This window comes from Contarinia nasturtii, unplaced genomic scaffold (genome assembly GCF_009176525.2).
Source record: "Contarinia nasturtii isolate CC-2019 unplaced genomic scaffold, AAFC_CNas_1.1 Cnas_scaffold_928, whole genome shotgun sequence".
Taxonomy (NCBI): domain Eukaryota; kingdom Metazoa; phylum Arthropoda; class Insecta; order Diptera; family Cecidomyiidae; genus Contarinia; species Contarinia nasturtii.
Genome location: NW_022198275.1, coordinates 448,221 through 470,314, shown reverse-complemented (window position 1 = coordinate 470,314; position 22,094 = coordinate 448,221). Strand labels below are relative to the sequence as shown.

The 22,094-nt window shown below is 32.6% G+C and overlaps 3 protein-coding genes across 8 annotated transcripts in view; all 3 read right to left on the bottom strand.

Moving 5' to 3' along the window:
* Positions 1 to 2,016: 2,016 nt before the first annotated feature.
* Positions 2,017 to 5,692, bottom strand: LOC116343044. Its single transcript, XM_031770925.1, has 3 exons — positions 4,435 to 5,692; positions 4,267 to 4,363; positions 2,017 to 4,042 (listed from the first exon to the last, which is right to left on the bottom strand). The coding sequence occupies exons 1-3, from the start codon at positions 5,248 to 5,250 to the stop codon at positions 2,691 to 2,693; spliced, it is 2,265 nt and encodes a 754-aa protein (XP_031626785.1). The 5' UTR covers positions 5,251 to 5,692; the 3' UTR covers positions 2,017 to 2,690.
* Positions 5,693 to 6,040: 348 nt separating this feature from the next.
* On the bottom strand, positions 6,041 to 9,045 carry LOC116343024 (leucine-rich repeat-containing protein 58). The gene is made up of 5 exons (XM_031770892.1): positions 7,362 to 9,045; positions 6,750 to 6,966; positions 6,483 to 6,672; positions 6,321 to 6,414; positions 6,041 to 6,212 (listed from the first exon to the last, which is right to left on the bottom strand). Exons 1-5 carry the CDS (start codon positions 7,862 to 7,864, stop codon positions 6,119 to 6,121), a joined length of 1,098 nt encoding a protein of 365 aa, XP_031626752.1. The 5' UTR covers positions 7,865 to 9,045; the 3' UTR covers positions 6,041 to 6,118.
* A 4,877-nt stretch (positions 9,046 to 13,922) lies between these two features.
* The window catches only part of LOC116343022 (protein kinase shaggy), a 32,759-nt gene continuing 24,587 nt past the window's right edge, over positions 13,923 to 22,094 (bottom strand). For all 6 annotated transcript variants that reach the window (XM_031770885.1, XM_031770890.1, XM_031770887.1 and 3 more), the window contains 8 exons: positions 20,067 to 20,257; positions 19,304 to 19,387; positions 18,048 to 18,158; positions 17,123 to 17,360; positions 16,700 to 16,893; positions 15,533 to 15,719; positions 15,318 to 15,449; positions 13,923 to 15,227 (listed from right to left, as the gene is read on the bottom strand). In XM_031770885.1, coding sequence (XP_031626745.1) covers positions 15,061 to 15,227; positions 15,318 to 15,449; positions 15,533 to 15,719; positions 16,700 to 16,893; positions 17,123 to 17,360; positions 18,048 to 18,158; positions 19,304 to 19,387; positions 20,067 to 20,257 — 1,304 coding nt within the window. In that variant the 3' untranslated portion in view covers positions 13,923 to 15,060. The remainder of the gene's footprint in view (positions 15,228 to 15,317; positions 15,450 to 15,532; positions 15,720 to 16,699; positions 16,894 to 17,122; positions 17,361 to 18,047; positions 18,159 to 19,303; positions 19,388 to 20,066; positions 20,258 to 22,094) is intronic.

The window sequence follows — 22,094 nt, the reverse complement described above, 5'->3', positions numbered from 1 at the left end:
AAACAATTTTTATTTATTGTTTGAAACTTTTTCTTCGTACTTTATTCAAATGGAACACATTCAATGGGTTATTATATATATATATATTTTAATTATTTTGTTGTTACTATAAATGCTGTTTTCTTTTCGTGTTTTCTCTGTATGGCTCTCTGATATATCGAAGTTTGTATGCGAACTGACTTAAGCTCGGGACGAAGACGAGCTGTATGTTGCTATATTGCTCATTTACAATGAAATTAATTTAATAAACATGGCGAATGTCCCGACAACGACAAAGACGACGAATAGCTACATGATAAAGTGGCGAAGACAACGACACAACCGAACCGATTCGATGTACATGTGTTTGTGTCAATGGAAATATTTTCGAACAAAAATTGGTTTGTGCCGTGTTTGTGTGAACGTTTTGTTGATTTCTTTGGAGCGGTTCATCGGTTCGATACGAACGGTTGCGAGAAATGCTGCTTACAAAAGCTGTTTGGTTTTGATTTCCAACGCTGCTTTCATCGGCCACTGTCTGTGCCTGTACATGCGTTATGAGTTTTTTTCCCGCTTTCACAGAAGCAATTCAAAAACATTGCTATTCATTGTACGTCATTCGATTTGCAAAAAAAATAACATGCTGCAAAAACATAAGATTTTCACATAAATTTGATAATTTTATTTGAGTTTGATCAATCTTTTTCGACATCAAATATGTTTTCGCATCAAAAATCTAAATAAAATACCGAATTTTTACTTTTTAATTTCGAATTTATAAATTATGATATGAAAAATTCAAATGATCTTGGTTTCTATCACATTTTTAAATTCAATTAAGAATAATTTTCTATTTTAATCCAATTATTTAGAATCATATTCGTTTAAATAAAGTAAAAAAAAATATTGAAAAATAAATTCTAAGCAATAATTTTTGGAAATTGGTCGTCATCGGGCAATACTATACACAGTTCAGCACATTTGTGTGTTTCTGCTCATGATAAATATATGTTGAACCGATTCGATTGTTATTGTTATTATTCCAGTGCAAACAAATACATGCACACGTTTGCCACTACCGACGCCAACCAATACACACTTAACCACCGACACTGTTGAGACACAATTCGCTTCAGCCAATATAAAGCGGTAGATATGTTGCCAACCAGACGTATGCATGTGTTGTGCATGAAATTTTATCGAATCTCTTTTGACGCAAACACACACTAAAAAGAAATGTATGTGTGCTCGTATGTGTGTAGAATATATGTGGACAACAAGCAATAATATTCTAAAAATGGAGAGGAGCACCCGAATAACACACTGTTTATTTATAATGTACGATGATATGCGCACGTATATTCGAAATTTTTTATGGCCATGCAGATACAGTGAACATATCATATATGTTCACTGTATCATATATGTTATAGCTGACAACGACCACACAACGGCATCAATTTCACAAGTTGAATAAACTCAAACATGTCTCGAACACCTGCCGCATTACAATAAAGTGTCGCTAGCTCTTCTCATTTGAATCACAGTGCACTGTGTACATTCTCCAGTATTTTTTTTAATAGTTTTGCAAACGAAACGAAAAGGGGCAAGAATTAACATAAATAAGACAATTGCGACTATAGCGACTACTTACCATGACTATTCGACCATAAAAAATGTGTATTGAAGGCAATTTTGTGCGAGAGATAGAGAAATAAAAACGTTTCTATGACAGACAATTTTATGATAGTTGCATTCTTCTAGAAATTACCTTGGAAAAATGTTATTTTTGTCAAATGCTCATTTCATCGGTATTTCACGCCGATTTATTATTGATTTAAAACTATATATATTTTTTTTTAATGGATCATTAAAAGTCACGTTCAATTCCAAAGACATAAACGGAAAAATATGAAAAAAAATTGGGAGAGAAAAACACGAAAATAATTTTTCAGAAATTATTTTAATAAAAAATTATTTAGTTAAAATACATTTGGAATTTGTGTGAAATTTATTACAGTTTTTTTTTTTAAATCATCGAAAATATACGCTTTGAGCACATTTTTCGGTAAGAACATCAATTGACCATGATGCAGAAGAGAAAGGCTCAAAGCAATAAAAGTGTTTTTCTTTTTTCAAAATAAAAAAGTCGTATAATCAAAGTCACCATATCAAATTCATTTCAATTTTCCTAGCTTCGATATGGTTCCACTGATTATTAAAAACCCAAAGGTTTCTTCTGTTTTTATGAAATGTATTCTTTATTTTAAGTATGCTTTGATGAAAAGAAAATTACAATTGGTTCAAGATTTTAAAGAAAAAAACATTTTCTGACCAAATGTGTTATTAAATGCGTTTTTTTGCTTCTTTCAGACAAATTTCATATCATCGAGAAAGAATCAAAAATATTTGTTTTATATCATAACGATATTGTCATGTTTCGATACATTCGGATAAACAGTAAAATGTGTTCTTTTGTTACAACAGTTTTGTTTTCGGAAATAAGGCAAAAGAAACATTTCTGAAAATAAATTGTTGATTGTACCAAATGAAATGTCATGACTTCAACCTTAATGTTCTTTTACTTATTAATATGGCGGTAAATCTACTTTGTAAGAGGAATATTCCAACAATGGTATATATTAATTCATCGCTCCATAATCGTTGCAGCATTTGATTGGTTGTAAAGAAATAAGAAAATCGATTGTGATTCAGCGGCGTCCTCCTCCGCGTCCTCGGAAATTATCACGGAATGCACCACGTCCCCGCTTATTCATAGTACCGACCCCAGCTCGGTTGCCAAAATTACCGCTGTTGCTGTTGAATATGTTTGGACGTTGCTGCACATCTCGGTCATCTTGGTCTCTAAACATCAGGTCATCGTCTGCTGGCATGTTTCGTTGTTGAAAACTGGGCTGCATTGTAATTAAACGTTCTTGTTCCATCCGGCGTTGTTCTTCATAGCGACGTTGGCTTATTTCCAGTTCAAGTTCTCTTTGACGTTCCATCTCGAGATATCTCTTCCGCTGCATGTCTTCATCATTGTCTTGGCTGCGCATTCGTTGGTGATATGGGCTGTCTGTTCCACGGCCATCTATTCCACGAAATCGATCGTCGGTCATCATAAAGCGTTGCCTGTCATCAATTGCACTGCGATCATTTTCAAAACTTCTACCGCTCATATTACTTCCATTGAAACGTGGACTATTTGAACGGCGGCTAAAATCCCTTGACGATCCTTCGCCATCATACTTATCGGCCCTGCCTCTGTAAGATTGTTCCATAAATGATGGCGAATCATCGATACGATTGTCCTCCACAGCATTTACAATATCGGCATCACGTTGCGACAAACTATAAATATCCATTAATCGTTCACGCATTTTATACATTTCATCTGTGTTGCGTGGACGGGGCTCATCGAAAATATTTGCAAAATCTTTGATGGCCACCAGTTGTGCGGCCGTCATTCGGCTTAATATTTCAACGATTGGCTCCCGATAATCTTTTTCGTTTGTTTGAACGCCAATCGAAATACCACGAAAGAATGTCTGCGAATTCGCATTAACCATTGTACGTTTTTTTCGTTCAGTGCATTGAGTACATTCATATTTGGTTGTTTGTATGCCAATTTCGGCAGTTTCAATTATTGGATGCGGTATGGTATTTGTTTGGATTAAAATTTCACCAGTTTTGGGCGGCTCCGCATCCAATTCGGCATTTCGGTAAATTTGTTCGGTGATTTGTGCGTTCAGTTCTTTTGTTCGCATTTTTTCAAATAAAAAACTGCTATTGATTCCAAGCGATTGTGCAACATCTTTAACGCGTTTTGGTAACATTTTCAAACCGTTATTTGTCAATGGTAAGTTCGTTGATTTTGCATTCATTTTGAATGTTACATTTAAAGCGGAATGTGTTTGAAGTGGTGAACTGCTAACCGTTTTGCCGGCCACATCATTTGACATAACCATCGATGTACGATTGTATTGAAACTTCATCACCGGCACTTTATTATCCTTTGCTCGAATTAGTTTGATTGCTTGTTCACAACGATCAATTAATGCTGAAAACATACGTTATATTTATCGTTTGATTCCAAAAATTCGGTCAATTGATTAATTGTTTTGTCTTTTTTTTTATTAAATACAAAGATTCGATTTTCATAAACTCATTTTTCAATCCATCTAAATATTCAAATTGTCTTCCCTTTTCCCTATGAACCCTATTTTGAGCTTATGAAAAACCATGTAAATTTCACAAATTACAAGTCGAACGAACATCACATACCTTTTTGATTGTTCGACGTAATCGCCGACATGTCGTCGGCTTGTTGTTGTAATAGTGGATTGGGCGTCACTTCAGGGAGTTGTATAGGTGCCGGAAACTGAAAATTAAATGAAAAATTTAATATGTCAGTCAATTATGATTTTATATCAATCTGAGAATCAAACTCACGGGTGTCGGTTGCGGGAGAATTGCGTTACCAGCCATGATGCTCATCGGATTGATGCCATAAAACATATTTTGTGATTGTCCAAAACCCATTGGTTGTTGTTGTGGAAAATTCATGGGAATCATTGATTGTTGATCAAATGGTGCGACATTTCCAAAATCCATTGGCATCGGTTGATCCATGCCGATCGCATTGTTCATATGACCATGGCCTCCCATTAAAAGTGCATCTCGTTCTGGAAATGCTTGTCCTTTTTTTGCAAACGTTTGTGCCAATTCATCTAAAAATGATAAATTTCGATGGGTAGATGATGAACGTTTGGTATGAGGACGCATTGGTGATTTGCTACGACTTCGACGAACTTGTCTTCCGCGTATCGGTGACAATGGATACCGTTTCTCCCTTATGTATTCATCAAATCGGCCTTGTTTTGACGTACTTGGTGGACTACGTTCGGAACTTCTCGATCTTCGTCGATCTTTTCGATCGGAGCTACGTGATCGTCTTCGTTTGCTTCCCTCTCCTTTAATTCGATGGCGCCGGCGGGACCGTGAATTTGAACGACTACGTGATCTTGATGAGCGACGACCATCACGTGCTTTCAAATTGGCTTCGGTTTCTTTTATTTTTTGTTTTCGTATTTTAATATCATTTTGTAGCCGATTGATTTCGTTTACATAGGACATCAAATCGTCATCACTTTCATCTACCACGCCCTTTTCTATTACCTTATCAATAAAATGTTCGTCGGCGAGATCCGCGAAAAAATCGTCAGGCAAGTCAACTTGCTCTTCGGCTTCTTGGTTTGGATTCGGCATTTTTTGTGCATTTACAATGTACTTACGTATCTACTACCCGAAAGTTAAAAAAAAACACAAGCCCTTAAAACTATATCAAATGCCTCCAGTCAATGTCGCAAAAAAAAAACAATTCGTTAAAAAATGTAACCTAAAAACGTTTATCCGACAAACAAAATTTCACAACGTTTACTTAGATTGTATCGCAAATGAAAAGTACACCGATGAAAATATGCCTGACATAAGCAAAATCTTTCTTATTGTATTTTGTGTTTGCCTCAATTCCAGGAAAAATACGTTCAAAATGTAATGTCGCAAAAAATGTGATTTATTTCTTTAGGCAATGATTTGCATACAGAAACTATACGCGAGAAATGTTTTAAATTGTTTTTATCCTTTTTCCGCTACAAACGCAATATTTTTCGTTTGGTATGCATTTAGCTTTGATAATGACACTTTTAGTGCGAAATGTCAATCAGACATGAAGATGAACACGTTCTATAAGCATATGTCATATGTCAAATGTAGACGATTCAATGTGAAGTTGGCTCGGCTCGACTTTGCACAATACGCATTTTAAATTATTTTCAACCAAATTAATGTTTGAAATAATTATTCTTCAAGGAAATGCTAGAGGAAATGTAATAATAAACAATAAAAATAAAAAATGAAATAAAAAAAATATGTTTCGTCACGAATCCACATCTTATACTCCAATAAATCACTTTTTAATAATCTCTGTCAATTGTATAATATAATTTTATATGGTTCAATATGTTTTTTTTTTTTTTTCAAAACAAAAAAATCATTGTTAGTTGATTGCCTTAATTTTATTGCTCTTTGATATCGATAGCGTATATATAGCCGGTTATCCTTTTATATTCCAATTTTAACCCAATAAAACTTTTCTCATCATGATACCACTAGCGCTTGAACTGGAGCTTGGTTGTGGCTCGGTATTGCGATTCACTCCTTCAATACATCTAAAAATTGCGCAGAAAATGAAAGATCCAAGAAGAATATTTTGGTTGTTTTTTTATAGGACTAACTAAATTTTTCCAAAAAAAAGCTATGCATCGAAATATACTTACTTTGATGAGCACAAATATTGTAGCAGTGGAATGCGATATTTTCCACAGAAATCAACAAATTTAATGTGCTCGATGCGATTATCAAAGAAAACACCTAAAAATAAAGCACATGATTTATATCGAGATCGAATTCCAATATTAAAAATAGATGAAAAAATATACCTTTGCACTTTGGATTTACGCAGCAGTGCGCGGTATTCAAATAGTCGGTCATTGATTTCGGTAATTCGTGTGGTTCAAACGGAACGCTTGCTGTACGAATTACTCGTGCCGACAGCTCAAGCAAGCTTGGTGGATGCAATGATATTTCCTGAACGAATCGTACAACCAATGGATTTTCTCGCAACGAAAGCTGCACCAAAATCAAATAATTGAGAGAATTTCATTTTACTATCAATTTTAAACCGTTTTCAATTAAAATTCACTCACTTCGACTAGATTTTTCAATGTTATAATGTCACGCGGTAAATGACGAAGCCGATTTTTATGCAAAAGCAATGATTTCAAATTGGTAAGACGTGCTATATTGGCCGGCAGTATTTCAATTAAATTATCACATAAAGTCAGTGCCTGCAATTGTTGAAGATTTCCTACGGTGTCGGGTACGTCCGCAATAAGATTTCCACCCAGAGATAATACGTTTAAACTACACACAATAACGGAAATTAAATTGGAAGAAAAAAGGAAAATTTAAGAATGGCAAAAGAGATAAAAAAAATTATAACCTGCTGGAAAATAATAATAAAAAATATATATATTTTTTGCTAATCTGATCAATCTGTGGCACTACGTAAAACTACGTAAACAAGTCAACAAAAAATAAGAACAAGTTACATCTGTTACGAGGCAATAAAAAAAGCGGTCTTGCTATTCCGCTAAAATATATCATTTGCTCGTTTATAACGGGCAACAAAGTATACATGCAACGATACGGTTCAAATCATATGACAATCAAACAGTCAATGATTTTAATAATAAATAAACCAAGAAGTTGAAAAAAAAAATCGAAAACACGAAGCGCACAAGTGCACTTTAATCTACCTTTGCAATCGCCAAATCTCTTTTGAAATGCTGGTGATTTTGTTTGCGCCCAAATACAAATATTTCAAGTTGTTGAGTTCGAGTACTGCATCTGGAAAATGTGTGAGTAGATTGCCGCTTAAATTCAACTCTCTGAGACCGCTCTGTTTGATTGAAGATTTAAAGCATTTCGGCAATGAACTATTTGTCAGCAAATTATTTTTCAAAATGAGTTTTGTCAACAACGGGCATATTTGAAGCAAATTCGCTGGCAATTGTGTCAAACCATTCGAACTGAGATCCAGCACATGCAAATTATTGAAATGACTCAATGTTTGCGATGGCAATGTTGTAATCATATTGTGATTGAGTAAGACCGTTTCGATGTCGGTTAATTTACTGATTTTATGCAAATGGCTTAGGTTTTCTTCTAAACATTCAGATGTCAATCCTAATCGACCATAATCGAGCGTTTTCTGTTCGTGCGAATCACTATCGCTGCTGTCCGATGTATATACTTCCATGTTGTTCAATTTATTGGAATATTTCTATTTTACACGATACGAAACTATCAAGCACACTTAGTTAAGTCTGTGTCACTAATCAAATGATTCAAATGTTTAGTGTTTTTTTTTTTTGGCTTTGTCTCCATGTACGCAGTAATCCAAACTTGCGTGCAGAAAACCGGCACCAGAGATGATTTTTTCCCTCTCCCGCTCGCTTAGAATTTTAAAACTTCATTCAATTCAGACACGGTATACGAGAGACACGAGCACGAAAAACCGTACAGAGTGAACACGACGATATGTTGATTTAAACTATCTGCTTGAATTGAATTGCGCTTTGTTATTACATTCACTTATGGATTAAAATTTATATACACACAGTTTATCAATATATTTAGCGATTTTAAAAGGCGCGTTGTTTCGAAGGCGGAATGCGCAAGACATTTGTTGTCAATCGAATCCGTTTTCGACACCGTATGGATCTTCAGTGTATTGCTTGTGATAGCAACACTTAAAATTTCTTACGAATTCAAACACAAACGACATAATATATGTGTGATGTGTGTATATATTACATCGTATACTGCTTAGCACTGAAGATGACTTTTATCGATAAGTGTTTGACTCTCTCTGTTTGACTATTTTCACCTTTCAACAATTTGACTTTTTTTCTTCTCTTTTTTGTTTGTTTGCTTTACACCACCTACGATTTCAATCTGCTTTGATTTGGATATTGATGTCACGCCGAATTTACATGAAACGATAACAATAGGCACACTATGCATTTACTGGAGAGAAAAAAAATCACAGTTTTAATTCAGATAATTTAATGTCAAATTCATTCACGTTCGTTCACACTTAAAATTTTTTAAATCGAGTAAACAGAATGTCGAAATCTCAGCCTTAAAATAAATCAGTCGACGTAAATTCGTTTGATACAATTGAAGTGTCGATTGTTTGGAAATTGTTTTTGAATTCGTTTTCGACAGATTTTGATGCGCTTTATTCACAATACGCAGTCACCATCGATAGTGGCCGTTCTTTTTCATACACTCAAATCAAATGAACTGAAGTGGCAATGAATATCATTGGTTCGGCCCATTTAAAAAAAATCCACACAATTTTATAATTATAAAATGCTACTCAAGTCCGAGCCATTCGTTATGACTGTGTAAGCAGTTTTGTTGTTGTTTCTGCTGTTATTTTTGTTGTTTCAACTTGGCATTTATTCGTCGTCGTCGTCGTCGTTGTCGTTTGTTGTTATCATTCGTTTCATTTTCAACGAATTTTTTTTATTGTAATACATATATCATCGTTTTATACAATCACGCACATTATATTATGGCTGGCCAGAGTTCTTTAACGTGTGTGTTTGCTATGTAAATTCCTCGATCGAAGCGAATACAAAATCAACACTTGAATAAATATATACAAACGAGGTTTTGTGCAAATTTTTCTTACGAACCTCTCGATGTTTTGACTAATTTATTTTTATGAGATTCTGCTCCACTTGATTTAAATATTTAAAACTCCCATTTGTTGAATTGAATCAAATTTGTAAGTAATTTTCGATCAAAAATTAAATATTATACTAATTATGAGGAAAAAAATTCTCTATGGAGAACCGATCATTTGATATGAGTCTGAATAATAGCCACATGTATGTCATGATGACTTAGCTTAAGCTTATCATTGTTGATTCAATAGAAATAAGTTCAAAGAGTACATATTCATAGCATAGCATAGGGTGATAGAAATTTTGCAAAATAAATCGTAGTATTCGTCAGGCATGCATAGGGAGCCTATGTTTTAATATTGTTATGAGATTTTGTGGACAAAATATGGCTCCAGGTGGCGTATAGTCAACTTTTCGTTCATTTTACTTGCCCTGGGCTGTATTCCTGAAGCTTCGTTTTCGACAAAGAGAGTTTTCTAGCTATTTTTAAAAATCATAAAACGTGTTGTTTTTTCATTATTGAGAAATGAGTCTTAATAACTTATCGCGCAAACATGTTTTTTTCGCATTTATTCTGGCGCTTCAAATTTTTTTCCATGAACGAAAGAATACTTTCAAAATTCTTTCATTTGTTTAAAATGATGAACAAACATTTTGTTTTCGCATCATTTACCACATTTTTTATGTGTTTATAAAAAAAAATCACAAATTAAAGAATTTTTGAAAAAATACAAAAAATATATAAATTGTTGTGTAATCGCTTTACTAACGGTAATCAAAAATATTTGCGATGCTTTTTGGCAAATAAGAATGGGAATATTAGCAATTTGAACTTTGAACAAAAATGAAATTGCTTGAACTTGATTGTAAGAAGAATATTAAAATATTTGTATTACGAATAATCAATAGCAATTTAAAATCTATTTTGAGTGCATTTATCATCATTTCGAATTTCAGCAAAAGGAATGTGTCCTCTTATTTTTTCGTTGACTTTCTCAAATTTTTGCAGTAGTGTGAGCTTGGGTGCAATGCAAAGTGTGCACTGTGCACACAGACGGACCCCATAGCTTACAAATCACCAAATCATTTGCGTTGACTCGAGGAAGTACCGAATGAGACAGAGAAAAATACAATTAATTAATTTACAACGTTTTATCACTGAACAAACAAATTGTCTTTCAGACTGATAACGTTTTCTCTTTCTCTGTGTTGATATTTCATTTTTTTCGCAATCAGTTTCTTTCTCCTGTTCTCAATTGCGATCGGCTTGAATTGTTTTTTACTGCGCATATTAAATGAAATGATATGTGATTCAAATGTGTGTCGTTTTCATTTCTTATTTTTCCTTCTTTGTCTTTCACTCAATGACCTTTATCGCGACTGCACATGTGTGACGCTGCATGTTGTGTACAATAATAAACTAGACTGACGTACATTTGGCTCATTCCAAGACATTGATAGAAAAATCACAGCGCCTACATTTTGTTTGCCTATCCTCATTCATATTGCATAAAGTAATTGAAATTCGTGACAAGTAAACGTATCTTGTGACATTCTGTTTGGTAGTGGTTTTTTAAAACTGTAATAAAACAATTAATCAGTTTAATTAATTTTTCAAGTCATTTTTGTTTATTTGAAATTTTTCAGAATTATACAAGAATTCAATCATACAATTTTATTTTCGTTTTTTTTTAAATATATATTTAAATATACTTCAGCTAAAGGGGTTGTTTATTATTCATTGGATTTTTGTTTATTCATAAATAATCATAACTTCGCTTATTCATTGAAAATATGAATAAAAATTGTATATATTAAATTTTCGATAATTAACTTAAATTGGTTCGATAAAATAGGTGATTTGCTATATATATAAAGATTTTTTTTCTTTTTTTTTTTCAAAAAAAAAAGATGATTCAACTGCAACGGATTACGAAAGAGTCCAAAATAGTGATCGTTCTTAATATGCTCACCATATCGTTTCTATGCCATGACACACAAGATCAATATACTAATAATCATTTTTTCAATCGGTTCAATCACGATCAACTTTTGCTCTCTGAAACTTTCCTCGTGTATGAAGAATGATGAAAACAAAAAGTGAATCGGAATTAAATGCGGCTATTTTCCTAAAATTATTTTCGGTGTCCCTTCAAATGTCGGACACAATGATCGTGTCGGGGGTGTGTTGTTTCTGTTTGGTCTTTTTTTGTTATGATTGAATTTTATGCATTTTTCTGCAAAAAATTGAGTTGAATGGACTAATATAGCATTTATAATTGTTTATGCTGCCAAAAATAGTGAGTGGATAATTAAATCTCTCGATATTGATGCTATCATATTGAATCGTGTGGCATTTTTAATTTTTTTATATTCTGCGCGTGTGTTAACACTTTGTTAACTCGGTATATACATACAATTTGCTAACAATTCTGTAGATTGTAAATTTTTTCTTGCCCATTTATTTGATATTTTTTTTATGTATTTGATAACTGTGCAAAACGTAGCCGAAAATAATGAACAAATATAAAATTATAAAAAAAAAATCGAAAAATAATTTTTTTTCAACATTTCTTTTTTCATAATTTTTTATTTGTTCATTATTTTCGACTACGTTTTGCAAAATTCTATATGTTTGACGTATGGTGTTTTTCTTCTTGTCGGAATTATTTGGCTGTATGTGTATATGTATGTTTTAATCGAATTCATTTTTCATATTAATGAGTGCGTGTGTGTGTGTGCTATTTTTTTAAAGAATTAATAACTTCACATTCATTGCTTCTTTCTAACTTTCTAATATCTATTAGATGTTGATATAAATTACGGCGTAAAATGGAATTTTGAAAAAGAATTCGTGGCAATTTTTTATGTGTCCAATTTCATATGGAAATAAAAGATGGTGATCAAAATAATTTTTAGCTTTTTTATTTGTCTCTCTTAGAATAAAAAGAACAATATATAATAGGTTTTCCATGTTGTTTTTTTTTTGTTGTTTTTCTTTACTTTTCATGCGTTAAATATTTATAAATCGATAATTTTTTTTACAATTAAATAAAATAAGACAAGACAGAACAAAAGAAAATAATAATAATAATAAGAAAATCTGTCGTCTATGCCATGATTTAGTGTATGCATTAAATATGTATTGAACCTCCGTTAAAATAGTGTGTGAGTATTAGGGTGGCCACGGTGTTTTGGAGTTACAGTTTTGGTCCAGACACAATTTCCAGTCGAACAATATTGGATTTGTTTAGTTTAAATTTTTATTTTAAATAGAATAACATCACATTTAAAGGAGGCGAAATGGAACTAGGCTTATGAGCTCCGTCAAAAGCGACATGTTTTCATTTATTTTCTTTGTCGGATAAAATTCAATCAGTCTATCGCTATACAAAATTTTGACTATACTAGTATTACGATAAAAAGTTCAGATTTTTTCATAAGGAAAAAAAAACCAACATATCGTTATCGCTAGTGCTCACACGTGCATATATCATGCATTATAAACAGTGGTTCAAGCCTTATTGCAAAGAAAAATTTTCGAGAAAAAATCAAACTTATTCTTTTTCAAGTCAATAAAAAAGGGTTGTAGATTTCTTTGCGATTTTTTTTAAATGAAAAAAATGCAAAGTTCTCCTTTGTGTATGTGATATAAATATGAATGGAATCCAATTTTGATGAACTACAGATTGCACAACATCTAACTCTAATAAAACCGTTCTTCGAGCCACCCTATTTATTGAGTAAATCTGCTCTTACTATGCGATTTTTTTCGTTTTGTTTGTTGTTTTTTTACAAATAATCATTTAAATACTAGTCAAATAATAACATTTCAATTTCAATTGTATAAGTTCATTAAATAGTTCACATGCGCGTGGCCTGTGCTGTATTTGCATGCCTAGTCAATGTGGTAGCTACTTAGCTGAAGTTGTGTGGGCTGTTGATTTTTTTTTTCACGTTTTTTTTTCGCTTCCTTTCGCTATTTGATTATTTAAAAACGTAACACTAAAAGGTATTTAAAATGTAGTTTAATAATTGCTGTTATTTGCTTTGTTTTTTTTATGTACTTTTCATAGTCAAATGTTAGTATATTCATTTCTCGTGTCGCGTTTAATTTTTTGTTGTTTTTTTTATTCTTTTTTATCGCTTTTTTACTCTCATTACCTCATTAGACTGCTTACATTTTATCGTCTAATTTTATATTAAGATAAAAGATAGATAGATTTATAGTATCTATTTAAACTTGATTTATTTCTTGCTAATTTATTTAATTTTTTGTAATGATTTTTTTTATTTTTTTTTTTAATCCATACATATATTTATAGAATTCATACATAAATTGTTTTTGTGTTGTGTTTTGTTGTTATACCTATGTCATATTATTTTTTTTAGTATGTTTTTTTTAACTTTTCATTTAATAATTTGTTGTCGAAATCTTCGTTTACATGCATGTGATTTCAATTATTTCTAAGGAGAGTTAAGACTATTTCATTTTCCAACTATATTATGTAGTGTGTTTTGCTGATGGTTTTTACTTTTTTTACTCTATAAATTTACGTTTTTTTGTGTGTGTGTGTGTAAATAGAATAATTATTCAGTTTTTTTCGTTTCTTTTTTTTAAAATTATAACGTGTGTGTGAATGCTTTTATTTGTGTTCAACTTCTCTTTCCGTTGCATTTACTGTGGTAGTAATAGTAGTGTTGTTGTTGATGCTTTGTGTACGAACAAAAAACTCAAATGATTTTTAAGATATCTTTATTTTAGTTTGTTTTTTTTTTTTGTTCTAGCTTAAAAAAATGCCTATTGCTAAAACTAGCAGTGAGTTCATCTTTGTATGTTCTCCTTATGTAATAGATCTTTAACGCTCGTTTCTTTGATTTCAATTAAATGTGTTTTGTTTTTCTTTTTCTTGTGAGAGTGCGAATACTTGCTAACCACATTAATTAGCACAATTTTCGATACGATCTTCGTTTCTCTCTGTCTCACTTTCTGTCTTGCATCTCTATTCAATTTTTTTTTGTTATACTTATAGTTTTTGCCATTTGCGTCGCATTTTATTTAATTCTAAATTGGCTTACGTGTTTTTTTCTCTTCACATTCATTAAATAAAGTTCATATATAATTGTTACAATTTGTTTCTTTTCTCTTTATTACTGTACAGAAGTTCAGAACAAATTATTCCGCGAAATTTGATTCGAACGGCCAAGGAAAAAATAACAGTTCGTTGGTTTAACGGTTTGGAACAATTTTTTTCTTCTCTTTCTTTTTCAGCAGAATGTGTAACTTCAATCCTAATAATTAGACGTGTAGTTTTCTTTTCATTTTGTATCTCAGTTTTATAACATTTGACAACAGTGATGACTTTTACTATATTATAATTAATCAATTGTGATCTTATAACGCCGCTGTTGCTGCATCCGTCGTTCGTCGCAGCGCGCACAATTATATATGTGTATGTGTGTGTGAACGTGCGCGCACGCACGACTTAAAGAAATTATTCGTTACTACTTAAAAAAAGAACAAATGAAGAATAATCATCGATACGAACTTTTGCACATTTATAGTTTATCTCATTGTTGTTGCTGTTTTTATGTTGGTTGTTGTTATTATATTTATATATATATGTTTCGTTCATGGCTTCTTGTAATCAGTGTTTTAAATAATTTCTGTGTTTAATGCTTGTTTTTTTACTTTCTTTCTTTATTGTTTCATTCTACTGTGTTAATTATGATTTTATGGGCCTTCGTTTGAATTTGGCTAACCTAACGAAGCTGTTGTTTGACTAGTGCTGTTTGATGCAGCATTTGCCGTTGAATCGGCGGCTGCGGTTGTCGCTGATGACGATCCACTTGCCGCCTCTCCGTTTCCGCCAGACGAATTTTGGCCGGATGTTGATGTCGTTGCTCCGGTCGTGGCTGAAGATCCTATTAAATGGAGACAAACAATACAAATCAAGATCCATTGTAATTGCATTTTGTTTATTAGATTTTATTCTTTTGTCATTTTCAACATACCACTTGGACTTTGAGTCGGTGCATTTGAACTCGAACCGGCCACTGCCGCTTTGTCTGACGCACTCGCAGCATCATTTTGTGTTGAATATCTTGGCATCAGACTTGCATTTAAACTAGGTTGGATAGCTAATTCTGTACGATTTATAAAAAGAATTTCATTAGCATTTACTGATGAAAGATTGATGAATGGTATAAAAAATCGCGAGGCAACAAACCTGCTTCTGTGAAGTTGAATAGTGGTGGTAAATCTCTTCCGTTTGGAAGTTGTTGATTGGATTCTCGTAACTCGTTAAAGAACGGATGGGCGCATGCTTGCAATGGAGTGATTCGTGCACTTGGTGTATATTCTAATAGCCGTGATACCAGCTGAATTGCATCTGGAGGTGTACGAGCACGGAATACCTACGTTTAAATGAAAACAACAAAATATTCCATTAAAAAAATGAAAAAAAAAAACATGGTAAAACAACAAAAAATGCAACAGCAATGTATAAAATATTCTCTTTGTATAATTTAAAAGAATAAACGGGGGGAGGGGGTAAATGGGTGTGTATGTTTTCTATTATTTTCTCTTTTCTCTTATTGCTTGCGGTCACTTGTCTCTGATTGAACATATAAATGAAAGTGGAAAAATGGACAGAAACAGTTCTCTTTGGCATTTAACAAATTCGAAACCCTTGTACAACGACATCCAACCCTTATAGATCGTATGGTTTTGATTCGTTTTCTTTACTAAATAATCTTACTCGGAAACGTTGTCGCGGTGTTGTCTCTTTCGTAACATAAGACATTCGCTCAAGCATTAGCTAAAGAAAGAGAGAAGAAGAGAGAAAAATTGGAGAGAAAGATTCGAACAAAAGATGAATGACTGCACTCGCAAAAAAAGAGATTAAAACAACACGATCGTGTTTCAAGATGAATGAGAATAAGTCATGGCTGCTTTTGTGTAAGAATTATTCAACGAGAGAGAAAATATTGAATTATTTTGTGGATTTCGCCTCTCATGACGGTGTGAGTTTGATGTTTAGAAATGTGAAAAGTGTGTAATGGCACAACATGTCTCATTCTAATCAACTGCGGTTAATCCAATACTACAAACACGTTTTTTTTTTGTTGATGTGATGAAAAATGCTTTACATCGACTTTTGTGTGATGGAATATACAGAACCATGCAGAGGTGGTCGCTGTTCCGAATATCCAAAGCTAGTACATGTTTTTGTTTTGTTCTGTTTACAAAGTTATTGCACAGTTGTTATGCTTGATATCATTGGTTAAAAGCAATGGTAATGTACTTTCATCGTTAAAATCATCGTACACCAACACAACATAATAAAACAGATTTTTTTTTTTTTGAGAAACTAAACGTGGCCCAGATTGCTTACCTTTTGCCACGGATGGCTTTTGATTTGTGGAAACTTAAATTCGGTATAGTTGGGATTCATTTCATGAATTTGTTCACGTGTTGGTGTGCCCAAAACTTTGATAATTTCAACAAGTTGATCGACACCAGAATCACCAGGGAAAATTGGTTGTCCAAGTAATAATTCAGCTAGAACACAACCAGCGCTCCAAACATCTGAAAATAAAAGCAAGAAAATTCAATAAAATTAGAATGAGGCAGCAATTAAACACAATCAATTCATGTAAATTTTATCGATTGGATGTCCAAATAATAGAGACCAGCAGAACAGAGCTGCAACGGTACGTATATGGAATAAAAATCGTATCCAACTAAAAACGAAATACTCAATTTTCTGACACAGCTACCACCACTAGTGGTTGGCTGATATGTGGATGAAACTTACCAATTTTTGTGGTATAGTTGATGGCGCCAAATATTAATTCAGGTGCTCGATAATACCTAGAACAAATGTACGAAACATTCGGTTCGCCTGGAAACAGTTGTTTGGCACTGCCAAAATCACATAATTTTAGTATCGCCGTTTCTGGATCCAAGAGCAAATTTTGTGGTTTAATATCACGATGACACACGCCCAACGAATGTATATAGGCTAAACTTCTGAATAGTTGGTACATGTAAAGCTGTAACAAGAAAACAAACAAACATATTAAAATGCAATCGAACGTATTGTCTTCATAATTGAGTCGCATTTTCAAAGAAACTATATATCGATGTCCACGTTGTTCATTGTCAACAACATTGACATCACGTGCAAATAGAAATTGCCATTGATTCAATTCAAATGAATTTCAATTAAAAATGAATGACTATGTTTTTTTTTTTTAAAGAAAAAGCGTTTCTTTGTTTACGAGTCAATTATCTGTCACGCATCGCACTATACTATGAACATTTGATTTGATCAAATCAACGTGATTACTACGAAATTGAAATGTTGAGGGAAATTGTATGAAAAAAACTTTCACTATTTGCTGACACTTATAAATAGTCTAGAATTGAATGAAAAACGACAACATACAATTTTGCAATGTGGCGATCACTGAATTAATTGAACGAAGAAAAATAAGAGATACAATCATGACGCGACACAATTTATCTATTGATTAGAATCGGCCACTATTGCATTGCTGAATGTGGAACGTGTTGTTGCCGTTAAGATTTAAATTGATATTTGATCAAAAATCATGTGCAAATTTTGACGATGACAAATATCAATTGATCCTCGTTAAGAATGTATTCGCAGTGAATTATGATGTATCATTTATTTTTCAGTTTCAATATGCTTAATTCTGACGAGAAACAACACTTACCCTGATATAGTTGATCGGAATTGTTTGTTTACTTTTGGCAAATTGGCGTGCCACTTTGTAAACTGTTTCTGGTATATATTCGAGCACTAAATTCAAATAAACTTCGTCTTTCTGCAAGGAAAATACGTAACAAAAAATCGCATTAATTATGAGTGATTTTTTTGTTGATGTTGTTGATACTGGTTTGGCCTAATTAACAACTCAGCAAAATCGATAAAAAGAGAATTCGTGATAAATTATGATGAACCAAGTCAAATGGTCTGGTGTAAAAGACCAACAAATGCCAAACTAAAATCTATTTATGAAATGTACTAATTTATAATATAAAAGCCATGAATCACTTTGGAAAGTTTGAGAGCGAATGTTTTACTTCATTGTTCGTGTTAAATTTGGTTTTGAAATGATATGAGCAACAAAGTAGATTTGATTTGAGAATGGGAAAATACACTTTATGTTAACATCGAACATATTTTACAGATAACAATATCAAGATGTAAAACAACAAGAAAATGTTGAACACTTTGGAAAAGTTTTCTGAAATCATATAGATTAAAAATCTAAAAATAGATATCAAAATCTATATGGTAGTATCATATAAGGTGTCGAACTTTTTTTCTCGAATTTGACATCTGTCAAATTGTTGTCGGTGCAAAATTTCGTTCACATTTCAATCAGTGCATTGAATTTTTGCATTTGGGTCACAGGTTCGCCAATAAATGTTAAAATATTCATCGATAAAATTTGATAATGGTTGAAATGCAGCAGAGACAAACAAATTGTATGACGTTAGCATTGCAAAGCACGATATATATAAATATAGAAAAAATTACGGGACTTTGAGAAGTGAGCGTTCAATTGGGAATAATTGTTTATGGGTGTATGTGTGTGTGAATACACTCGATCGAAATTGATTTCAATAAATTGGCTACCTGCGATTTTAACGATTCCGAAAAAATTCCCATATCGAATGGGTTGCAGTCAAACTTCATAAGCGCACATGTGTTTTTTTTTGTTTTTTTTTTGTTTTTTTTTTTCAATTTAATTAATAAATGTGCTCATTTTGGATTGTTGGCATTGTGGCCACAACGGACGTTTATTTATTTTGTTCGTTTCATTGAGAACAAAAATTAAACAAAACCAAAGAAAAGAATTCGAAATTAGATTTGAATCAGGCACAATTATTGTAATCTTTTAAATAATAAAGGATGAAATAAATAGAAATAACATCAACATGATTTGTGTTAATGAAATCTTACCTTATCTCCACTTGAATAAAAAAAATATTTAAGCTTAACAATGTTACAGTGTTCCAATCGTCTCATTATTTGTAATTCCCGATTCTGAAAGAACATAAATAAAATGATTACAATTATATTGATGAATAGGGGGAAGAAAGCGGTAACTAACACATAACAATTTGTACAATTGAAATACTGAAAGCCATTATTGAAAATAATCGAGGATAAAAGTTGTTAATATATATCGAAACTATATTTATTTATTCATTCGGCATTCAATTCACGTAAAAATTTGTGGCGCACGAAATTCGGTTTTCATATGAACAATTTAACATATGCTCCAGGACGATAAAGTTTTCAGAATTCAATGGGGTCGCTTTATATATATATATGTATGTATTATCATTTTCAGTTGAAAAGCTTTGGGCCATTTCTAATTGGAAATTCGCCGAATAAATAAAAGAATATATGGGTTTTGACCGCGTTTTTGTTGTCGCTTGAAGCACACAACGCATTTTTTTTTTGTTGTTGACTTTCACTGAACAACTCAATCAATTGATGTGTCACCACATTCCAGGTACAAAGTACACACTGGCCGATGTCATATGAAATATTCACATAATATTATACAACTTCCAAATCGATTTATAATGGTAGCTTTTCATTCAATTTCATCAATACAAATTGAATGAACTTGGCGGTAAGTGATGTCCTTCATACTTTACAGACGTTTAGTCATTTTAATTATTTTCACATCACGTGTCAGAATGAAAGTACTCACTTTAAATCGTCTATCCTGTAAAACTTTTTTAATGGCCACCAATTCGTTAGCCTCAATTAGCTTCGCTTGGAAAACCACACCGAAGCTTCCATTTCCAATAACTCGAGTGTCTGTATATGATACTTCTTGTACACGATCTGATCCTTGGCCGGGGGTAGCTACGACTGTTGTCACCTTTGTTCCATCTTTGCCTAAATTGGAGAGGGGACACAAACAAGAAAAACACGCACTATTAGTTAAATTCATTTGAAAATTACATAGCTCTTCGAAATTAAAACCGAAAATAAATTAACACACACACACAAATACGGATTAAGTAAATAAGACAATTGCGTGTTGAATCACGGACCTTTTATAAATTCCCTAAAGAATATTTTACTAATTTCCATTTGGAAGCGGTGGAAATAGGAGAAAATAATTCTCCTATTAATAATTTTCACCACAATTTTACGCACAATAAATATCAAATGAATAAGACTGATGTCAATTCATTTATGCCATTTCAATTGCAATGCAAAGAATGGTAATGGTTCATTTTCTTCTGTTGCACTTTACTTAAATGCATACACCAAATGAATTTTAAAAAATAATAATATATGATGAAGTAAACACTATACACAAAGCGTGCGCTCGTTTTATTGACCTTCAACTTAAACTCGAAACCGACACTGTCGACGACACAATGAAATGAATTCGATTGCACAAATTGATATTGTTTTGGATTTTAACACAATTTCACTTTGTTCGCTATTTCAATTTGGGTGTTGGTAATTTTTCAAGTGCTTTTCTCTAACTATAATCGCAACAGGGACCTTGTTGAGGAGAGCCACCAAACATGCCTGCGGTCATAGTGAAACTATTTCTTCAACTGAACCGATTATTTCAACAAAATTTGACTTCTTGTACGAACAAACACACACTCATATATTCAATTGGTATTTTGGTATTGCTTCTCAGCAAAAGCAAACACGAATAGGTCAATTACAATGGTATGAGAGCAAGAGCGCACGATAGTCATGTATTGTAAATGGTATACACCACGAAAGAAAATGCCAATGAAAATAAGTTCAAGTGAATGGAGACGCAGAAAGAGTGAGAGAGAGAGAAAGAGATACTACAGAAAACGAAATGAATTCAACATTCGAAACGATACAAAGAGTGAAGGTGGCGTAAGACGAATACAATATAATAAATATATCTAAAGGTTCAATGTATTCACAGCGAGAGAGCTCCTCGAGTATCTAAAAAATATGATTTTCACCTATATGCACAAGCATAGAAACGAAAGTATTATATGTGTAAAAAATTGCGACGGAGAAATACCGTGTGGCATATATCTTTTTTCATATGCATTCATTGGTTCAATTTTCACGTTCGTCGAACATGACATTTGACTAGAGAATGGTCTGGGGTGGTTATACCCGTTCTAGTTCTTTTTACATAGCTGTTTGGACAACAACTTGAAATCGATCCATTTTTCTCAAAATAAAGTACACCACAGAAAATCGATGTTTTTCTGTCTTTTGTCTTCTTTTTCCAAACATACCATATTCCATGTGATGTGTCTACATGTTTTAAAAAAAACACGTAACAAATTTACACCACAAATATACTAATTAACCAGTACGACCTACCCACAAGTAAATAATTCACGTGAAAACGCTATCGTAATGGGTTGTATTGAAGATGTTTTCATTTTGTTCAAATAGAAAAACGGTGTTCAAAATACGATTTTCATCATCGAATCAAACATCTACATCTACGAAATATTATCGTGCGCAAATTATCGCTTATCGCCGATGGCAACCATTAAAGTCATCATTAATTTCAATTTTATCGAATAAATAAGTCTACCGAAATTCGTATATCGAAACGAAATCGGGAAAGAATATTACAGAACCGAATAGCACAGACGATTATAATGTCGAACATAATTGTGAAGGAATGTGTATGCAATTTCAATTATAATGTCAAAAATGTCCATAGAACTAAGCGTCGCAAAACAAATTCTTATTGTTATTATTTAGA